The sequence below is a fragment of the Sciurus vulgaris genome (genome assembly GCF_902686455.1).
Source record: "Sciurus vulgaris genome assembly, chromosome: 1".
Classification (NCBI taxonomy): Eukaryota; Metazoa; Chordata; class Mammalia; order Rodentia; family Sciuridae; genus Sciurus; species Sciurus vulgaris.
Genome location: NC_136461.1, coordinates 8,355,273 through 8,376,512, shown reverse-complemented (window position 1 = coordinate 8,376,512; position 21,240 = coordinate 8,355,273). Strand labels below are relative to the sequence as shown.

At 52.0% G+C, this 21,240-nt stretch overlaps 1 protein-coding gene across 3 annotated transcripts; it reads right to left on the bottom strand.

Annotated features, from left to right (window-relative positions):
- Nucleotides 1–405: 405 nt before the first annotated feature.
- MIIP (migration and invasion inhibitory protein) lies at nucleotides 406–7,557 on the bottom strand. Of its 3 annotated transcripts, XM_079143165.1 has the most exons (11): nucleotides 7,475–7,557; nucleotides 7,188–7,304; nucleotides 6,276–6,446; nucleotides 5,772–6,116; nucleotides 5,287–5,371; nucleotides 2,554–2,662; nucleotides 2,427–2,479; nucleotides 2,035–2,164; nucleotides 1,804–1,900; nucleotides 922–1,053; nucleotides 406–655 (listed from the first exon to the last, which is right to left on the bottom strand). In XM_079143165.1, exons 3-11 carry the CDS (start codon nucleotides 6,387–6,389, stop codon nucleotides 569–571), a joined length of 1,152 nt encoding a protein of 383 aa, XP_078999291.1. In that variant the 5' UTR covers nucleotides 6,390–6,446; nucleotides 7,188–7,304; nucleotides 7,475–7,557; the 3' UTR covers nucleotides 406–568. The 3 variants fall into 3 exon arrangements, with proteins under 3 accessions (XP_078999291.1, XP_078999292.1, XP_078999293.1); XM_079143166.1 differs by lacking the exons at nucleotides 1,804–1,900; nucleotides 7,475–7,557 and having other exon boundaries at nucleotides 7,188–7,434; XM_079143167.1 differs by lacking the exons at nucleotides 7,188–7,304; nucleotides 7,475–7,557 and having other exon boundaries at nucleotides 5,772–6,112; nucleotides 6,276–6,416.
- Nucleotides 7,558–21,240: the final 13,683 nt, after the last annotated feature.

The window sequence follows — 21,240 nt, the reverse complement described above, 5'->3', positions numbered from 1 at the left end:
GTGTCACTGTGCCTGGTAGAGTCCTGCTTTTTTAAACATGGTGGGCACATCTGGATTCTCTGCCTACCCCCAGTTTCCCCACCTGTCCCTGCAAGGGCTCTGGACCACCAACACCTTCCAGGACTGGGTTAGAATGAGCATGCGGGAGCCACCTGGCAAAGGGCCCAAGGGACCCCATTTTGACAGAGTTTCAGTGGTTTCAGGGACCACTCACCCAACACACCCAGCCTCCACTGAGGTCCTTGCAGAGGTGGCTTTTTAACACTGACCTTGACCCCCACCCTGCCTGGTGGGCAACCTTGGGCATCAGGACAGATGGCACACGTGGATCAGAGCTGCAGCGAGCACTAAGCTTTATTTGCAAACTTGGAGAGAATCCCCTCACCTCCACCTGGTAGACCCTCCCCTCTGGACTCCAAGAAGGAAAGAGGCCTGGGCCCACCAGCTGCCCAAGCATGGCCTGAGCTGCTGAAGCCGACCTGGCAGGCCTTCTGCCCCCTGGGCACCACCTGCCGGGAGAGGCCAGAGGTGCTGGTGCAAGCGCCCTCCTCCTCCGGGTGGCCAGTCCTCAGGGCTTCTGCCGCAGGGCACGGGGCCAGGCGACCTGGGGTTCTAACCAGACAGGAGTAGGGGGTGGGACCCGCACTGGCAAGGCCTGGAGGGTGAACAGGAAAGTGTCAGGGGCAACCTGGGGGGCAGGTCGTCCCCACGACCAGCCTCAGGTCCTCCTGCATCTTAGAGGCAGGGTCGCCTTTCTGGGTAAAGTGGGGCAGGCGATGAGGAGTGGTGGAGTCGGAGAATGACCCTGTCAGGGCTGGGGGACAGGCCCGGGCACTCCCCAACCCTGCCCCCGGCCCGGCCTGGTCCAAGGCATCAGTCCCTCCCAGGACACCCCCGGCTCGGCCACAACCTGGACCATACCAGGTGGGAAGAGCTGGACGCTGACGGCTCCTGCTGCCGGGCCTCGGTGACTGAGGACCATAGGTCAAGACTCTTGGGAGCTGAACTCTTCTCGGACTTTGGAGGAAGGATGTCCCAGCCCAGCAGACAGTGCTGTGGACAGCAAAGGGTTAGAAGAGCGCAGCCTGGAGTCCCATCAGGTGGAACAGCCTCCAGCGGTCACGGCCCCCACAGGCAGGTGCGGTGTCTCACCCACTAAAGACCCTGGGATGCCCCTTTCCCATCCCTGCAGATTCAGCCATCAGGACCCTGAGGGCCGGGTGGGGAGGGCAGAGGGCATCTCATCCGAGCTCTGCCCTGAGCACCCAGCACCCGACCCTGGCACGTACGGCTTCACACACCCCAACTGCTCCCCTCACTCCAACACCGGAGGGTGGTCCCCCCCACCCCCCGCTGCAGAAGTCAACTGGCTCCCACCCCCACCCCTCCCCCACGCCTGCTGCCCCTCTGTATTGGGGGTGAATGGGTTGCCCGAGATGCCTGTCCTGGCTGGAAACAGGAAAGGGCAGGCTGAGGAAGCGCTCCGGAAGCCCAAGACCCAGGCTCACACCCAGCTCTTCCACCAAGGTGCCTGCCTTGCTGCCTCGGCCCCCGCAGGTGGAGGACCACACCACGCACAGGGCACACGAGAGCCCAGGAACAGGTCCGTTCATGTGGTGCAGGGCACAGGCAGACAGCCCTCCTGGAAGCCGGGGGTGACCGGGCACCCTCCTCCCCGGGGCACTGAGCACGGCGATGGAAGACGCCCTCACCCCCCAAGACTCGGTGCTCGCCCTCAAGGCCAGCCCTGCTCAGGCCTAGGTCCACGTGGCCCCATGTTCCCAGCAGCCCCCGGCGGCTCACCCGGGGCAGAGCGAGTGTGTCCGAAGCATCGAAGCTCTTCCGCCGGTGGACTTGGTACTGGTGTGGGGGGTCCAGGATGGACAGCGGGATGCTCACCCTGTTTGGAGGTGCAGTGAGGCCTGGCTGGCAGCAGGGCCTCAGCCCCTTCCTCGCTCCCCTCAAACCGGCAGAGGTCAGGCTCTGCTCCCTGGCAGCTGAGGCCCTGGGGCTCCAAGTGCAATGGCCACTCACCTGACCTGAGTGGGCTCTGCCAGGGTGTCAGGGCCCCGCTGGTCCCGTGGTGTCCCGCACAGGCGGCAGGGGACGCCAGGATCCAAGGGCACCAGAAACAGGCGCCGGTTGACCCGGTAACAGTACACACCTGTGAGGCCAGCAGAAGCCGCGGCCTCCGTGAGCCAGGGACTGTAGATGCCAGGGGCCCTGACGCCCCCCACCACACGGGCCGCCCACCCTCTGGAAAGAAGTTCTGGGCCCTCTCCCACCTGGTGCCCATGACTGCAGGGTGTGGTGGCCCCTCCCCGCGAGCCGGCAGGGCCTGGCCTGGCTGTGGGAGGGTGTCACGTGGGGCAGGCCTGGCCCCTCACCCTAGCAGGGCGGGGCCGGGGCCAGGAAAGGGCACTCACATTCGTGGTCCTCCTCCACGTCGCCGCTGTCACGCAGGCCTGGGGACTGGGGTCTGTGGGGGTGAGGGGTGAGCAGCCGCCCAGGGCAGTCCCAGCCCGCCCGCTGCCCTCACCCGCCCCTGCTCACTCGGGGGCGCTGTGAACGCACTCCTCCCTGTTGGCTTCCCGGAACTCCCGCAGCGTGGAGAAGAAGGCCTCGGGCTTGCTGGTGACTCGAGAGCTGCTGTCCAGAGACTCTGGTGTGGGCAGAGCACCAGGAGCTGCTGGGCAGCCCTGGCACCCACCACCGCCTTTCCTGCTGCGCCCCACACAGGCCAGGAGTCACCCACTGACCACTGCCTTTCCCGCTGCGCACCACACAGGCCAGGAGTCACCTACTGTGACTGTGCTCTGCTTCCGCTCTGTCTACCTACAGCATGGTGCCCTCGCCACGGGCCAGACACAGCTCTGTGCTGGCGAAAGCGCAGGACGCAGACAAAGTCCTGCCCTCGGAGGCCCAGGACAAACTAGTCACCAAAGAAATTGGTGAGGCAAACTGAATGGTGGCACCTGCCAGGAAGCAAGCGAGTGGGGTCAGGCCGCCAGGCATGGCAAGGCCTGGCAAGGCAGCAGTGCCGGGGAGGCCTCGGGGACGAGAGGGCACTTACGAAGACAGGGACATCAAGGAGGCACGGAGGCAGACAAACACAGGTGCAAAGGCTCCTGAGGGGCGGCCAGGGGACGAGGGACTGAGAGGGAGTGCGGGGGAGGTTGGGAGGGGTCAGGAAGCCCACAGTCCGCTGGCCACATGTCTACAGGCTACCCGCCCTGGCTGCCCCAAGGGGAGAGGAGGCCGGGGCGCCGGGTGGGAGGCTCGGGCAGCAGTCCAGGTGGAGGAGCTGGGCTCCAGGAACGCGTCGCAGGAAGCACGGGAGAATGTGCTCCTGAGCTGGCGAGCAACACGGCAAACAGGAGAAAACACGGTGGTGAACCACGAAGCTGTGGCCTGACCTGGGGATCCGAAGCTGCCATCGACGGAGACAGGGCAGGCTCAGGAGGGCAGGCAGGGAGGAATCGGGACCCCGAATTCAGATGTGAGGTAACAGGAGCCACTTAGTTGCTGTGGTTTGGATTTGATTTGCGTGTCCCTAAAGGCACACATGCTGGAAGGCCGGTGCCCAGTGTGGCAGTGCTGAGGTGGGGCTAGTGTGGCAGCCACGGGGAGTTCTGCCCTCGGAGGGGACTGATGTGTTTCCCACAGGACCCTGGTGAGTTCCCGTGACAGCAAGCTGTTAGAAGAGCAAGGCTGGCCCCTCCTTTCCTCTTGCTTCCTATCTGGCCCTCCCGCCTGTGCCCACCATGATGTGGTCTGCCAGGCTGTGAAGCAGCCCTGAGGCCCACTCCAGGCCAACTAGATGCGGGAGTCATGCTCGTGAACCTCCAGGACCGTGAGCTAATTAAAAATCTTATCACAAAGTACCTTATTATTATTATTATTGGTACCAGGGATTGACCCGGGGCTCTTAACCACTGAGCCACATCCCTAGCCCTTTTTTATTTTTTATTTTAAGTCAGGATCTCACTAGTTTGCTTACAGTCTAAGTTGCTGAGGCTGGCTTCGAACCTGTGAAGCTTTAAAGTATTTCAAAGCATCCAGTCATAGCATACCCAGTATTGTCATAGCAACAGAAAACACGCAGCACAGCAATGGAGATAAGACGGCCCAGTGTACAAGTCTGGGATTCAGAGGACAGATATGGGCTAGAGATGAAGAAGAGTGAGCAGGGGGAACATTGAAAGGCACAGCACTGCCAGGCACGGTGGTACACGCTAGTCATCCCAGCGGCTCGGGAGGCTGAGGCAGGAGGATTGCGAGTTCAGAGCCAGCCTCAGCACAAAGCAAGGCACTAAGCAACTCAGTGAGACCCGGTCTCTAAATATAATACAAAATAAGGCTGGGGAGGTGGCTCAGTGTTCCTAGGTTCCATCCCGGCTACCCAAAAAAGAGAAACAAGAAGAAAAACATGGTACTGGGAAGAGGTGGATCATAGAGGAGGAAGAAAGACGGGGATGGAGTCAGAAGGAGCCCTCAGATGCTGGCGTTTGGAGACTGGAACAGGTAAGAGGACCCAGCAGAGAAGGCTGGGAAGGAGCAGCCAGGAAGACAGGGGTGGGGTGGGATGGGGGTGTATGGCCAGAGTCAAGGAGAAAGAGTTTCAGGGAGGACGGAAGGAGGGAGTGTTGGTGGAACGTCAGGAGGTAAAGCTCAGTGTGAGAAAAGGTGATGGAGACAGGCAGACAGAGGACTTGGGAGGATGAGGTGGGAGGAGCGAGGCCGGCCTTGGCCACTTAGAGTTTAAAAAATGAAAATAGGATGCAGAGACTCCTCGTGAAGACACAGTAATGTGGGGGACAACGATGCAGTGACACAGTGCTGCATGAGCCCACCTCTGCAGTGGTGGAATTCAGAGACAGACAAGAGAAGGCAGTTACCAGGGGCTGGGGTGAGGGTGGGATGGGGAGTCAGTGTTCCTGGGCAGAGGGTTTCAGTTTACAAGATGAAAAAGTTCTGGGCACGGATGGTGGTAAAGGAGGTGCAGCAATGTTGGCGTCCTTAATGCTCCTGAACTGCACACTTAGATGTCACATTTACTGTAACATTCAACAATGAGGCAGAAAAGGCCAGGGGGAGGACTGGAGCTCAAACAAAGATCCAGGCAGAGCTGTGCAGGGGCCGGGCATGCAGTACATGCTCAAAAACAAGCAGCTCTGGCTCTGTTCACTCAGCAGGTGCACCACCTCTGTGCAGAGGTCAAGAACAGACAAGCCAGGACCCCACTGCCTGCTTCCAGGCAAGGTGTGTGCATGGGGCAGGCCTTACCTACAATCCAGTCATAGCCCAGGTATGGCCAGAGGCGCCAGCTGCTCTCAGGTATGGCAGGCTCCTGGCAGAAGGTCACTCTGGACTGAGGAGGGAGGCCACAGGGGCAAGGGTTAGCCTAGTGGGCCTGGCCCAAAGAGGCCCCACCGTGGGGGAAGACAGGGGATGTGTCTTGACTTCACCCTGCTTGGGCCCTGGGGCTCAGGGGAGAGCTCAAGAGCCTGAAGATAAGTTTGGCCCACTTTATGCATGGCTCTGAAGACGTCTGGGCTCCGAGCCTCAGTCTCCCCATCTACATAACGGGCTTATCATATTCTTCCTAAAGTGCTGTCTGAAACACTAGCAAGCACTTGGGCAGCACAGGTACAACTCGAGGTACCTTCTGAAAGCCTTCTGCTGAAGGATACTGCCCATAGCGCATTTGTCAGATAGAGAAACCAAGGCTCAAGGAAGTCTCATTGGCAGATGCCCAGCTCTCGTGTTACCTTGGACTGCTTGCTTTGTTCAGCCGGGATGGATCCTGGGGCCGGATCATGCAGCCCTGCTGAAGGTGCTGGCTTCTTGGAGTCTATGGAGGTCAGTGAGGGTGCTGAGTGGGACCTGGGTTGGCCCGAGGGCTCCAGGTGTTGGCACTTGACAGGTGGTTGAGACACTGCCCTTGAGCTGACCCTGTCAAGCCAGGCCACATCACAGGGGTCATCTCCATGAGCCTCCAGTGGGTCCCACATGTGGCGTCTGTCCTGTGAGCCAGAGGCTTGTGAAGAGACTGAGGAAGTTTTGGGGGACAATGGCATCTCTGGGTCGTAGCTGCCTCTGGAGTTCCGGCCTGACTGGAAAAGTTCATCCAGGTCACACAAGCCCAGTACCTTACCTCCCAAGGCCTCCCTCAGCTTTGCATTGAACAAAAAGACACTGGAGGCCTGGGTACTATCCTGAGGGTGAGGCAGCTCCTTCCTTGTCCCCTGGGAGATCCTGAGGAAAGCACCCACCTCTGAGGCTGCCTTGGCCACTGACCGCTGGACGGCATATTGCCCGACTTGTAGCTGCCTCAGGAGCTTCAGGCTGAGCAGCCGAAGCTGCAGGAGGTCCTCAGTCTCCGTCATTCCGGATGTATCCTCCAGCACCCCAGAATGTCAGGGTCACAAGAGGTCCTTTCTTCCCACCTGAAGTCAAGACAGCATGTCACAGGGCTGAGGAAAGTGCCTCGGTGCCAGAAGCCTGGATTCAACACCACTGGGATTCTCTTGAACTAGGCAGCCTCAGGCAAGTCATTTAACCTGGGTCTTCTTTTCTCATCGGACTAACATGGTATCTACCTTACTAGGTTGTTATCAGGCCAAAGGAGACGAATTCCCCTTGAACAGCCCTAAGAAATTAGACTAGTTTAATCTGCAGAAAGTAACTAATGTCAAGTCTGCAAACGTAAAGCTTTATAACTTGTGAATCCAACAAAAAAAATCAAGCTTCTGAAGGCACTTTTTTCTTTCCTGCCTTCCGTCTCCCCTCTATCTTTTCTTTCTTTCTTTCACTGTTTTGGTATGTGTGTTAGGCATTGAACCCAGGGCCTGGAGCATGCTAAGCGTGTGCTCTGCCACTAAACTACACCCACAACCTATTCCCTTTCTTTTGACATATAAAGAAACCAAAGTTCAGAGTTTTAGCGACATGCCTTAACTCACACAGCTAGTAAGGGGCAAATCCAGGACTGCAACTGAATCGGGATCCAGGCCCTGGTCAAGAAAGCCCTTCCCTGGCAGTGCGGGGAGGGGCCTGAGAAACCACCTCCTCCTCAGGCCCTCGGCCCGCAACCCCAGTGTCCCCGGCTCAGGGACACACTTGCCTGTCAGGGATTTCTGCAGGCTGCCTGTTTCCCACTTCTCTCAAACTCGGGCCCCGCCTTCACCTGGCCAGCGACGCTGGGCCTGCAGTGCGAGGGCCTGTTTTCGCACGGGGTTGAAGGGCCAGCGCTGCCCTCCTCCCGCAGCGGCGCAGGTGAGACCGGAAGGCGACGTTCAAATCTGACACGGGGACAGCAAAGCGTCAGTGGCAGAGCGGGGGACGCCCACGCGGGACCCCCAGGAACTGGAGTGAGCCCCGTCCTCTTCCATCGCGGGCCCCTGGTTCACTGCGCGGGCGCACGCGCTCCGGGCACCCCCTGCCCAACCCCGTCTGCCTCCGCCGCACTCACCGTCCAGAAGACCTAGACCCACAGCCCCCGAGTTCCGCCAGGTCTCGCTCTGCGCGTCCCCGGAGGGGGCGGGGCCTCCGCCGGTCGTCCTGATTGGCCAGAGGCGGGGCGGGGCCGAAATGCTCGCGAGCGTTTACTTCGCGTCCCACAGCGGCAGTTTCAATTTCGGGGCGGAGCTAATAGAGACTCATAGCCGATTGGTTAACTTCTGAGGCCGGGCCTCCGAGGTCAACTTCAGGAATAAGGCGGAGCCCCAGGGAACGGGCTCTGATTGGTCGGCGTGAGACCGGGTTACGCCCCATCGGCGGAGCCTAGAAGTTTGAGCCTCTGAAGCTCCGGAAGGCCGCAGTGTGCGGCTGCAGCGAGATGGGCGGGGCGGGCCAGGCGGCCCCGGGCAACCGTTCTTTCTTTCACTCACCGGAGCCTACTTTGTGCCTGCAGGCACTATACTAGAAGGGAGGCAGGAAGGAATTAAGAGGGGAAGGAGGTAGTGGGTAAAATAAGAACATAGACATCTAGAATCCGGTGTAAGATAAATTTATATAATTTGTATAAGTAAACTTATTTTGAGCACCTACTGTGTGCCAGGTATTTGGGCCCGTCTTTTCTATATGCCTTAAATATGCATGGAAGTATTTTCCCGTTTTCCAAAAAAAAAAAAAAAAAAAAAAGCCTCATGAGACTGAGATGAAGTGACTTACCGGAACATGTTTAAATCAACATAATTCACCATATTAACCGCGGGGAGGGAGGGTGTAGGAAAGGAAAACCATCTCAAAAGATGCAGAAAAAAGCAAAACAAAAACAAAAAACACCCACTCAGCACTGTCCCTTTTTCTTAGTTAGAAATAGGAGGTGCCACAATCTTTTACCTAGACATATTTTAGTATTGACCAAATCCAACATTCACTTCTGAGTTTTCAAAATTTTGCAGTGCTGAGATCAAGAAACCAGGACATTCACACAGTAAGCAAGCAAACAAGTCTCCCACTAAGCTATACTCCCAACCCCCATTTCTGATTTTTTAGAAAACTTCCAACCAACTGGAAATGGAAGGGAACTTTCTGATAAAAGGTATCTATGAAACACCTAGTTAACAGCATACTTTATAACAAAAGATTGGGTGCTTTCTCAAGATCAGATGTCTGCTCTCAACACTTCAACATTATACTACGATCTTAGTGCAATAAGGAAAGAAAAAGAAAAGAATAGACATCTAGGCAGGAGGATTGCAAGTTCAAGGCTAGCCTCAGCAATTTAGCAAGTCTCCAAGCAACTTAGAGAGACCCAGTCTGAAAAAAAATTAAAAGGGCTGGGGATGTATCTCAATGGTAAAGCGCTCCTGGGCTCAATCTCCAGGACCACCCCCCCCCCCCAAAAAAAAGAAAGAAAAGAAAAAAGAAAAAGGCACCTAGATTGGAAAGAAAACTATTTTTATCCACATACAATATAATTGAAAATCCCAGAGGATCTACAAAAATGTCACTGGATTTGTTAATTAGTTTTAGAAGGTTGCAAGATACAAGATCAATATACAGAAATAAACCGCATTTTGTATGTTATAAACAAACCATTAGAAGTTGATTTTTAAAACACCATTTAAACCAGGCACAGTGGCACACACTTGTAATCCCAGAAACTTGGGCAGCTGAGGCAGGAAGATCATAAGCTCAAGGCCAGCCTGGACAACTTAGTGAGGCCCTAATCAATTTAGCAAGACATTGTCTCCAAATAAAAAGGACTGGAGATGTGACTTGGTGTTCACACCCAAGTACCCCTGGGTTCAAACCATGGTACCAAAAAAAGAAAAGAAAAGAAAAGAGAAAGCCAGACACCAAAACCCAGGTGCTTTATGATCTCCATTGTTGGAAATGTCCTGAAAAGCAAGTCTATACACAAAGAGATGGTGGTTTGCAGGGTCCAGGATGGGAACCGGGAAGTTACCATCATTATGCAGAAGGGCATAAATGATGTTTCTGGGATGACAGGCAGGTTTTAAAATTGGATTGTAGCAACAGCTGCACAACTTTTGTCTACTTATTAAAATGGTGGAGCTGTACACTTAACAATTTATATGGTATGCAAATTATACCTCAATAAAGCTGGGGTTTTGTTTTTGTTTTGTTAGTTTTGTTACTAGAGATTGAACCCAGAGTCTCTTTACCACTGAGCTACATCCTTTTTTATTTCTTATTTGAGACAGCATCTCACTAAGTTGCTGAGGCTGGCCTTTAACTTGCAATCCTCCTGCCTCAACCTTCAAAGTCACTAGGGTTTCAGGCATGAGCCACCTGCCTGGCACTGTTCTTTTCTTTTTGTTTTAAAAGTTAAAACAGTCATTCTACTCCTAGGCATTTATCCAAGGGGGAAAGATTGTCTATACAAAGTCTTGCATAGGAATGTTCATAGTACTGCCGGAGAGAAGGGCTTTTCCACTATGTCATTCCCTGGAAAATTTAAGAGGCAGGTTGGCAGGGAAATTTATTCAAAGCGAGCTTTGTGGAAGATAGAGAACTTTTCTCCTCTCTCCATCTTCAGGGCACTCAGGGGTAGGAAAGCTTTTACAGATGAGATCCGTGGCACAAGACAGGAAATATCCATAGGCAGATTTAGTTAGCTAGGGAACCTATGGATCTCAGCTTCCTATGGCTCTGTCCTCTGAAGGAGGAAGGTTTTATTCTCACACTGAGGAAGTTCTGAAGTTAAAACAATTTGGAGCTCTAATTTCAAAAGGGGCTCTGATTGATTGATTTGGTATTGAGGATTGAATCCACGGGTGCTTAACTACTGAGCCACATCCCCAGCCCTTTTTATTTTTTATTTTGAGACAGGTTCTCTCTATGTTGCTTGGGGCCTGGCTAAATTGCTGAGGCAGTTCTTGAATCGGGATTACAGGCGTGTGCCACCAAACCTGCTCAGAAGGGCTTTGTTTTATATCCCGCAAGAAATAAGTTATCAGGAAGTTGCCCTTAATTTTAGAGGGAGTCTATTTCAACAGCAGCTTCGTCGTGAATCCCAATATCCATCAAGTAGTGTCTCAGAAGGTATCCGGAACCCCCTCTCTTCCACCTCCATCCCAATTGCCCTGGTCCAGGACACCATCTCGCTCTGCCTGGCTGGCTGCCTGCATCTGTCCTCTCTGCTGTCCACCTCTTCCCAGCGGTCCAGGACTCCACCAAGATGTGAGTTAGAGCTGGGTGCAGTGGCGCACGCCTGTAATCTCAGCAATTCAGGAGGCCAAGGCAGGAGGATTCCAAGTTCCAGGCCAGCCTCAGCAACTTGGCAAGACCCTGTCTCAAAAACAAAAGGGGGTGTAGCTCAGTGGTACAGCGCTTGCCAAACAGGCTCAAGGCCCTGGGTTTGAACCCCAGTACCACAAGCGAAACAAAACAAAAATCCCTAAGTGGGCTCACAACACTCAGCTCCAACACTGCGGCAGCAAATGCCTCACTCAGAAGAAAACGAAGACCCAAACCTGCCCAACTCCCTTCTGTGCCTTGTCTCCCACTCCTCTCCTGCCTCATTGGGCCCAGGCTCCCGCCTCTGGTCTCCGCCTGCTCAGTTCCTCTGCGGGAAGGCCCTGCCCAGATACGCGACCTCATTCCCCACTGTCCGTGGCTCCAGTGCCCGAGCGCACAGTAGGCTCATTCTGCCGAACTCACAGCCTCCTCATTTGTACGGGAAGGGAGAGCATCGGCTTTGATAGCGTGATGGCAAAAACCAAACCTGGTTGTAATATGAAATTCTAAAAGCGTGTGGTGAGACACCAGTGCCTGGGGAGAGGTGAGTTCTCCCTTCTGTCGCCTTTCTTCAGGAAGCCTGATTAACCCTGGTCCCCACCTTCTGGATTGAGTGACTGTCTCTAGGAGTCTGCCTACTCCCTTGTGAAACGTGAACACCGCTTGGCAAGGCTGGTAAGGCTGGAGATTTAACGAGCTGTGAAAAGAGCTGTTTCCTACCTGTTTCTGCAAGCATGCTTTATGGTAGAGATGTGCACAGGCCTTCAGTCACATAGATAGGATTTTTTTTTTTCTTGGTACCGGGGATTGAACGCAGGGGCATTTAACCACTGAGCACATCCCCAGTCCTTTAATAATTTTTTTTTTTTTTTTTTTAATTGAGACAGGATCTTGCTGAGTTGCTTAGGGCCTCACTAAGTTGGTGAGGCTGCCTTTGAACTCGTGATCCTCCTGCCTCAGTCTCCCGAACAACTGGGTTTACAGGCGTGCGACACCGCTCCCGGCAGGAAATTTTTTAAAAGAGAGAGAAAAAAAAAAAAAAACAATAATAGGACGAGTCTAAAATGACACCAAATAACCTATAAATGTGAGAAACTGTGGATCAGGGCTCAGAATTTAGAATTTGTGCTCTGGGCCTGCCTGCATAAAATAGTTTGAGGTTATCCTCTTAAGTGCTACTTGCTGCAACTGGTCTGTCCCCCAAACCCCAATAGCGTGTGTGGGGGGTAAGCTGCAGACATATGCTAAGCTCTTGGTCGGGAGCTGGCTCTTCTTATCTGAGTCCAACTCACCATAGACAGGAAGCCATGCCCCAGAGGGGCCTCAGCAGTTGGAACAGAGTCCTATATTCCTGGTCACATAGTACATGTGATTAAATGGGGATGCTGTCACCAGGAGACTAATATTCCCAGCCTCTCGATTCCCCAGAACTTCTAATGTACAGATGAGGTAGCCTGAGAAACCACAGGAATGAGTCCCGCCTTGACTGGGAATGTCTGATATTTACATGACCCAACGAGGAGCAGACTATTTTTTTTTTTTTTTTGTACTGAGGATTGAACCGAAGGTCACTCTATCACTGAGCTACTGAGCTACATCCCCAGACTTTCTATTTTTTTATTTTGAGACAGGGTCTTGCTAAGTCACTGAGGCTGGTCTTCAATTTGCAATCCTTCCATGAGAACAGCCTTTATCTATCTATCTATCTATCTATCTATCTATCTATCTATCTATCTATCTATCATCTATCTGTCATCTATCTATCTTGTGGTACTGGGTATCAAACCTAGGATCTCACATATGCTAGGCAAGCACTGTACTACTGAGTTACACCCCAACCAGAACAGCCTGTTCCAAACTGACTGGCATCCAGGAGTAGCTGAGAGCAACTGCGTTGGAAATAGCATCCTGTTAATGACAGAAACTAGTCTTGTATTGCAGGACAAGGATGATGATTAATTCCAAATATTTCCTTTCACCTATGCATGTGTAAATACTGGATCATGATATATTTACAATCGTGGGTCAAAGTAAAAAGTAAGTTTGAAAGCCCCTGAGCTTTGGGAAAATTTAGCTCAAATGCAGGCTCCCTCATCCCCCCTCTGCACCCCCTGCCCCCATGCTGGGATTTAAGCCGGTCCTCACTGCTCCAAGCCCGATCACAACGGAGCTGAGTGTGCTAAATAAGGAATATGAAGGACATGGAGAATAAGCATTTCCCCTGTCTGCAGCTGTTCCTTCACCCATCTCCCTCCCTGTGTGCAGGGAACCTTTGTGATAAATTGGAGCTGTTGTCATTTAGAAGCCCAGGGCTCAGCCAGAGGGAAGGCAGGCGGGGGAACACGTCACCTGACCCCACCTGACTGAATCCTAATTGACTGGTCCCAGGAACTCCCTCACCTGCCCCACCCCCAGTGAGCCCGCCAAAAGTAACTCCTCTGGTGACCTGGTTCTGCTATGGCCCTATACAAGCCAGACCCTCATGGTAGCCTGCCACCACCCACCCCCAAAGATGTGTCCCTCCAATGACTGACTGCTTGATTCCGTGCTTAATAAGAGGCATTGCTGACCCATCTGCGGTCTGTCCCCGTTGAGGTCGTTTTTGCTTTCACGGTACACGCGGAGTCCCGCAGGTTTCCAGGAACATTTGTGTGCCCCCCCTCCCCCCCTCCCCCCCTCCCCCCCAGCCAGAGGGATGATAAACGTGCACTGAGCCAGGATCACTCAGCTGTTCTCTGGAGCTCAGGTCTGCGCCAGGCACATGCCTAGATGCTTGGTAGATATCAATAAGCGAACCAGACCAAATCTCAGCTCCTTGCAGAGTGTGTTCTGGAGGCAGGGACAATAAAGCAAATGCTACTTCCTGCTAGGTGACAACTGTACAACTGTGGTTGGGACACTTGGAGCAGGGGGGGCGCAGATCCGCCATGGGACGTCTGGGTCGACCTCACCACAGGACAGTGTGGCAGACTGGGAGGTGGAGGTGTAAAGACAGAAAGAGCCCGCACCTGTGTAAACAAAAGCCTCTTCCCAAACTGCCTTCGACCCCTCATAAAAGCCGCGGCCTGTGTAAATACGAAGCTCTTCCCTAATTGCCCTCAACCCCTCATTACAGCTGCAAAGAATCTTCACCTCTTATCTGTAAAGGCCAGGTGGCTGACCTTGCCAGCATAAGAGCAAACTTAAAAGATAATGCTAACCCTCCTCTCGGAGACCCAGAACTTAAAATAACATTGTATACAAATTTATGTTAACCAATTAAAAAGAACACTGTAAAACTGTTTGCCTTTCATTATAAATAGGCCTGTTGAACAAAGGCTCGGGGCCTCTTAGCGTCACTGGTAACCGAGTGCGTGGAGGACCAGGCTCGAGCTTGCTAGTAAATGACTCTTCGTTGCTTGCATTGATCGTGGTCTCTGGTGGTCTTTGTGGGGTCTTGAGCCGCTGGGCATAACATATGGGGGCTTGCTCGGGATACCCCAGTCCCACCCAGACACCTGATCATAGAGTCATAAGCGACATCATTGGCCGGTGAGTAAGGCATTGCGTATTTCTGTCTGGATTGCCTGTAGGTTCTGGTTCTGGGCTGGCAATGTCCTGGCGGATGCGCTATAGGACTCCAGCAGGGTCTCGGGAGATGCATCTGGGCGACTCTGTCGCATCTGGGCTTTTGTTTTTGTCGACAAAATACCAACTAGCCAATTTTGATCTAGCGCGCTATATATCTGTCTGTTTGTGCATTTGTGTAATGTCCTGTATGGTCTTTACTCTTGCCTCCTATTAAATTCTTCGGTGTGTTAGTCCACTACTGTTCTGTTTCTCATTTTTAAACTTCTCATCTCCAATCTGGAGGAAGACGGGTCTATAAATCTCCTGACAGAGAGGAGAAATACTAACCAATGGCCAAATTTATTTCATCCTTTTGGAATTATACAGGAAACAGGTTTTCAACCGGATAGACAACCAGCGGAGGCTCTCTGCTGTAACGACATCTCCAACCCACGTCGGCGTTGTCTGGTCCAATTTCTTTTTTATCTAACCTTTACATTTCTCCTCCTCTCCATAGTGGGATATCTAGTTGCTGTAGAAATGGGCCAAACTCAGAGTACCCCTTTGGCCATAGTAGTCAGCCACTTTGGGGAGGCTCAAGCCAGAGCACGTAATTTGTCAGTTGAAATCAATAAAAAAAATTTGTAACCTTTTGCAGGTCGGATTGGCCCACCTTCCAAGTGGGATGGCCCCCAGAGGGAACCTTCAACCTTCCAACCATCCGAAAGGTCAAAGAGAAAATCTTCCAATCAGGGAAAATTGGCCACCCAGATCAAATTCCATATATTCTAACTTGGGGAAGCTCAGTAGACAGTGACCCTCCAACCTGGCTTTCTCCCTTCCGCCACGGCCCTGCCCCACAACTGAAATGCTTGCCCTAAAGAAGTTAGGCTCGTCAGAAAAGCCCACAGCTCCTCACCCCATTCTCCCGGAGGAAGATTCAGACCACCTTTTCTCTAACCCCCCTCCGTATATGCAAGCCCCTATTCCTCCTCAGGACCCAGGACAGGAGGCTGCAGAAGAAAGAGAAGCTGCCGCAGCCGGAAATAAGAAGAAAGACCTGGCTCGGGAGGGCCGGCAAGGAGAACGCGAGGCCAAGTTCAGCGGGCAGCCTGCCCCTCCCAACCAGAAGCTCCAGATTCTACGATCGCTCTGCCGCTCCGAGAAACTGGGCCGCCAGACGACGCTGGCAATCCCCGGCTTCAATGTTGGCCCTTCTCTACGAGCGATTTATATAATTGAAAAAATCAAAATGCTAAGTTTTCTGACAATCCTAAAGACTTGATTTCCCTTTTAGATAGCGTCATGTTTACTCACCAGCCTACATGGGATGACTGTCAGTAGTTACTCCGGATCCTGTTTACGACCGGGGAGCGTGAAAGAATCCAGATGGAGGCCAGAAAGTTGGTCCCAGGGGACGACGGACAGCCCACTGTAAACCCTGACTTAATTAATGCTTCTTTCCCCTTGTCCAGGCCGCCACAAGATGAATGGGACTACAATACGGCTGAAGGTAGGGAGAGGCTCCGGGTTTATCGCCAGACTCTAATGGGGGGTCTCGGGGTGCAGCTCGTAAGCCCACCAATTTGGCCAAGGTATACTCAGTAATGCAAGAAAGGCAGGAATCACCCTCAGCTTATTTAGAAAGATGAATGGAGGCATTTAGACAGTACACTCCTATGGATCCAGAGTCACCCGAGAATCAGGCAGCAGTAGTGATGAGTTTTGTTGACCAGGCTGCACCAGATATAAGGCGGCGTAAGTTACAGAGAATAGAGGACTTAGAAGGGAGAAGTATTCAAGACTTAATGAGAATAGCCCAGCGGGTATTCAACAACAGAGATGCACCAGAAGAAAAACAGCTTAGGGCTACTAGGGAAATGACTAAAGCAGTAGCAGTAGCAGTGCAGGGTGGGAGGACAGAGAAAGAAAGAAACAGACTCCCAAGCAATCGGCCACCACCTGGGGACTCCAGGGCACATGAGCTGGGTCAGAATCAGTGCGCCTACTGTAAGGAGGAAGGTCATTGGGCTAGAGAATGCCCTAAAAAAAGAAACCATAGATCTAGAGATGGTAAAGGAACGACTAGGAGACCATCGGTCCTGGTCACCCGAGATGAAATGCACGATTAGGGGCAACGGGGTTCGGAACCCCTCCCCGAACCTAGGGTAACTCTGAAAGTGGAGGGGACTCCAGTGCAATTTTTGGTAGAAACAGGAGCTCAATATTCAGCTTTGACTGACCCTCAAGGAAAGATTTCAACAAGCACCTCATGGGTGCAAGGAGCTACAGGGATTAAAAAGTGCCCCTGGACGACCAAAAGAACAGTAGACGTGGGAACGGGAAAAGTGTCCCACTCATTCTTAGTCATACCCGACAGCACCTATCCCTTGCTGGGAAGAGATTTATTAACCAAAATCGGGGCCCAAATTCATTTTCATCCCGAAGGCGCCCAGGTAACAGATGGACAAGGAAAGTTGTTACCTATGCTAACTCTTACTTTGGAGGATGAGTATCGGCTACACCAGCAGCCGCAATCCCCTGATAAAAACATTAAAGACTGGGTACAGCGGTTCCCAGACGCTTGGGCAGAGACTGGAGGAATTGGGCTAGCTAAACATCGGCCTGCCCTCTATATAGAGACAAAACCAGGAGCTAACCCCGTTAGGGTTAAACAATACCCCATGACCAGGGAGGCACGGACAGGAATAACCCCCCACCATCAGGCGACTGCTGAACCAAGGGATACTACGACCTTGCCGGTCGGCATGGAACACCCCCCTGCTTCCAATACGGAAGCCCAACTCAAACGAGTACCGCCCAGTACAGGACCTAAGAGAGGTAAACAAAAGGGTGGCGGACATACACCCTACTGTGCCTAATCCGTATACACGTCTGAGTGCGCTTCCTCCTTACAGACAATGGTATACGGTGCTGGATTTAAAAGATGCCTTTTTCAGCTTGTCTCTAGCTCCAAAAAGCCAAGAGCTATTTGCCTTTGAATGGACAACTCACCTGGACAAGATTGCCGCAGGGATTCAAAAATTCTCCCACCTTGTTTGATGAAGCTCTACATGAGGACTTGGGTGAGTTTAGGAAAAATCATCCCAACCTAACCTTGTTACAATATGTAGATGATCTCCTTGTAGCCGCTGAAAACTGGGATGAATGTATCCGTGGAACAGAAAATCTAACTCCAGACACTGGGCAACCTGGGATATCGGGCGTCAGCAAAGAAGGCCCAAATCTGCAGACCGGAGGTAACGTACTTGGGCTATCTCTTAAAGGGAGGAAAACGATGGTTAACTCAAGCCCGAAAAGAGACTGTTCTAAGAATCCCAAAGCCCCAGTCCCCACGCCAAGTAAGGGAATTCCTTGGGTCGGCTGGCTTCTGTCGACTATGGATTCCAGGGTTTGCAGAATTAGCCAAACCACTGTACGAGGCCACAAAAGACAAGCAGCCCTTTAATTGGACAATAGAAGCAGATACAGCATTTCAATAAATCAAGAATGCCCTCTTGTCAGCCCCGGCCCTGGGACTTCCCGATGTCGTTAAACCGTTCTTTCTCTATATAGATGAAAGTAAAGGGATAGCAAAAGGAGTCTTGACTCAATACCTAGGCCCCTGGAGGAGACCAGTAGCACACCTGTCAAAGAAACTGGACCCGGTGGCTGCAGGCTGGCCCCCACGCCTATGAATGATTGCTGCCACAGCCGTAATGGTAAAAGATGCTGATAAATCGACTATGGGACAAGAATTACATGTGATCGCTCCACATGCTATTGAGGGAATCCTGAGACAACCTCCAGATCGATGGCTCAGTAATGCTCGGCTCACACGTTATCAGAGCCTATTGCTTAACCCTCCCAGGATTATTTTTCAGGCACCCTCAGCTCTCAATCCTGCTACGCTGCTGCCTGACCCTGACCTGGACACACCCGTACATGACTGCTCAGAAGTCCTAGCCCAGGTTCATGGGCTTAGAGAAGACCTGCAAGATCATCCGCTGCTCGATGCAGATGCAGTGTGGTTCACGGATGGGAGCAGCTTTTTACATCAGGGTCAAAGGTATGCGGGCGCAGCAGTAGTAACTGAGACAGAGGTGATCTGGGCTGAGCCCCTACCAATAGGCACCTCTGCCCAGAAGGCAGAATTAATAGCCATGCCTAAGGCTCTCACGATGGGAGAAGGCAAAAAATTGACTGTATACACGGGCAGCCGTTATGCCTTTGCAACTGCCCATATTCATGGGGCTATTTATAGGGAAAGGGGAATGCTAACAGCAGAAGGGAAATCTATTAAAAACAAGGAAGAAATTGTGTCCCTGATAGATGCCCTTTGGTTACCCAAGAAATTGGCTATCATACACTGCCCTGGGCATCAAAAACCAACTGATCTAGTATCTAGGGGCAATTGTTTAGCGGATAAGAAGGCATGAGAGATAGCCCTTCAGAGAGACTTGATTACGGTTGCTCAACTCCCAGACTCTGGCCCACGAACCCTTCCAAAAGACCCAACATACACGGAAGAGGACTTACCATGGATTCGCCAGCAGCCACAAGCCCAATGCTTAGACGGATGGTGGAAAGACTCTGAAAGCCGGATAATACTTCCAGAACTGTTGGGACAGAAAGTGTTGTGCAGGCTCCATCAGACCACCCACATGGGGACAAGAAAATTACAGGACTTGATGCAGCAAGCAGGAATTAGAATTAAAGGTGTGCAGAATAAGATAGAACAGATTGTCAAAAGTTGCAGGGTTTGTAAGTTGACAAATGCAGGATATAGTAAGTGGGAATCAGGAAATAGATTAAGGGGAGATAGGCCAGGGGCATATTGGGAAGTTGATTTCACTGAAGTAAAACCTGGAAAATATGGGTATAAATATCTATTAGTCTTTGTAGATACTTTTTCAGGATGGGTCGAAGCCTTTCCCACCAAGCGAGAAACGGCGCAAATAGTGGCTAAAATGATTTTAGAAGACCTCCTGCCAAGGTATGGATTTCCTGTAATGATAGGGTCGGACAATGGGCCAGCATTTACTTCCCAGGTAAGTCAGGGGCTGGCTACAGTACTTGGGGCAAATTGGAAACTACATGGTGCTTATCGACCCCAAAGCTCAGGACAGGTAGAGAGAATGAACAGAACTTTAAAAGAGACATTAACTAAATTAACCATGGAGACTGGCGGTAACTGGGTAGCTCTCCTTCCCTATGCCCTGTATCGGGTGCGTAATTCTCCCTACAAGATGGGACACCCCTTATGAAATCATGTTTGGGACCCCACCTCCAATACTCCCTGATCTGACTGAGCGTCTCCTAAAAGAAAAAAATGTAGATGACTTTGAACTTTTATTTTCCCTCCAGGTCCTGCAGAGGGCCCACAGAGAAGTTTGGCCAAAGCTCAGAGGCCTGTACGAGTCAGGCCCGCCTCCTGTTCCTCACAACTTCCACCCGGGGGACTGGGTCCTAGTGAAGCGACACCGACAGAGTTACCTGGAGCCTCGCTGGAAGGGCCCCTACACGGTCATTTCGACTACACCCACCGCTCTCAAAGTCGACTCCTGGATTCATCACACCCATGTCAAGCCGTCTGAACCCCTTGCCGACATTGTGCTTCCTGCCCTAGACGACTCTACGTGGAGAGTGGACAGGTCCAAAGACAGCCCGCTAAAGATCAAGCTTTGCCGTCACTGACTGTGACTATGTTCTTACTTTTGCTTTGTTATTTTGCCCTGGCCACAACTGCAGCTGTGGCTCCAGTTTTTGGAGCCACCAACCTCAGCCCACATCAGCCTTATGAAATCACCTGGGAAGTAACCAACCCGGCGGCAAGAGTTCCCAGCCTGACTGTGACTGAATACCACCCTTTATGGACATGGTGGCCTGAACTGCAAGTAGACCTTTGCACTTTAGCAAATGGGGCTTTTTCTGTGGGAACAGGCACTATTAGTGTTAATGAAGAATTACACCTAAGTAAACGGGCCCTTTCAGATACAGTAAGTGGGAGAACAAGGAAATTTAACTGTGTTTATACTCGTGGGAGGGAGGAACTCCAGCGTCTCCCCTTCTATGTGTGTCCTGGTTATTCTCACCAGAAACAATGTGGAGGGGAAGAATCGTATTTCTGTGCTAAATGGGGATGTGAAACCACAGGGCAGGCTTATTGGATAAAAGCCTCTTGTGATTTAATTGAAGTCAAGCGAGGTGAAAAAGCCTCATGTAGCAGTAATTGTAACCCCCTCTTAATCACCTTCACTGATAAGGGGAGGCGGGACAAACAATGGACAAGAACCCGGTCATGGGGGTTACGCCTCTATGCTGAGGGACCTGATTTAGGGGTTGTGTTCACTGTTCGGATGATTATAAAGCCGTTTACCCAGCCATTAGGGCATAACCAAATTTTACGCCCTCCAGCCCAAAGAATTCCGGTCATCCCCCCTACCCGAGGTCCAAAAATTGTTAAATCAGTTACTAGCTTCCCAAATACCCCACAACCAACCACCCACTCCTTAAGTGCCCCCTACTTAAGGACTACACAACCCCATAAACAGTCGATTGTAGATCCAATTCAAACAGAAGTTCATCCCCTTCTGAGTCTTTTGTCTTGGTCCTTCCTGGTGCTCAATGCCACCCACCCTAATTTGACCCAGTCCTGCTGGCTCTGCTATGACACTGTTCCCCCATATTATGAGGGAGTAGCAGTACAAGCGCATGTTACTATCTCCACCAGGCTCCAGGACTGCCGTTGGCGATCCAAACAGTCCCTAACCCTAGAGCAAGTGTCCGGGCAAGGGCTCTGTTTAGGAACAGTGCCCCATGCCAGTCGGTCCCTCTGTCACTCGACATGGGGAATCCAACCTGAGGCAGAAAACTCTTTTATAATACCCCACAATGATACGTGGTGGGCTTGCTCCTCTGGACTCACCCCCTGTGTCCACTGGAGTGTGTTAAAACGGTCAAAGGATTACTGTGTTC

What these genes read in the sequence shown, in the direction of transcription:
- MIIP (XM_079143165.1), bottom strand. Translation starts at nt 6,389, where the DNA reads ATGACGGAGACTGAGGACCTCCTGCAGCTTCGGCTGCTCAGCCTGAAG. An exon ending in TGCGTTCACAGCGCCCCCGA is followed by an intron (nt 2,480 to 2,553) that starts GTGAGCAGGGGC and finishes TCACCCCCACAG; the next exon opens with ACCCCAGTCCCCAGGCCTGC. An exon ending in GCAGAGCCCACTCAGGTCAG is followed by an intron (nt 1,901 to 2,034) that starts GTGAGTGGCCAT and finishes ACCTCCAAACAG; the next exon opens with GGTGAGCATCCCGCTGTCCA.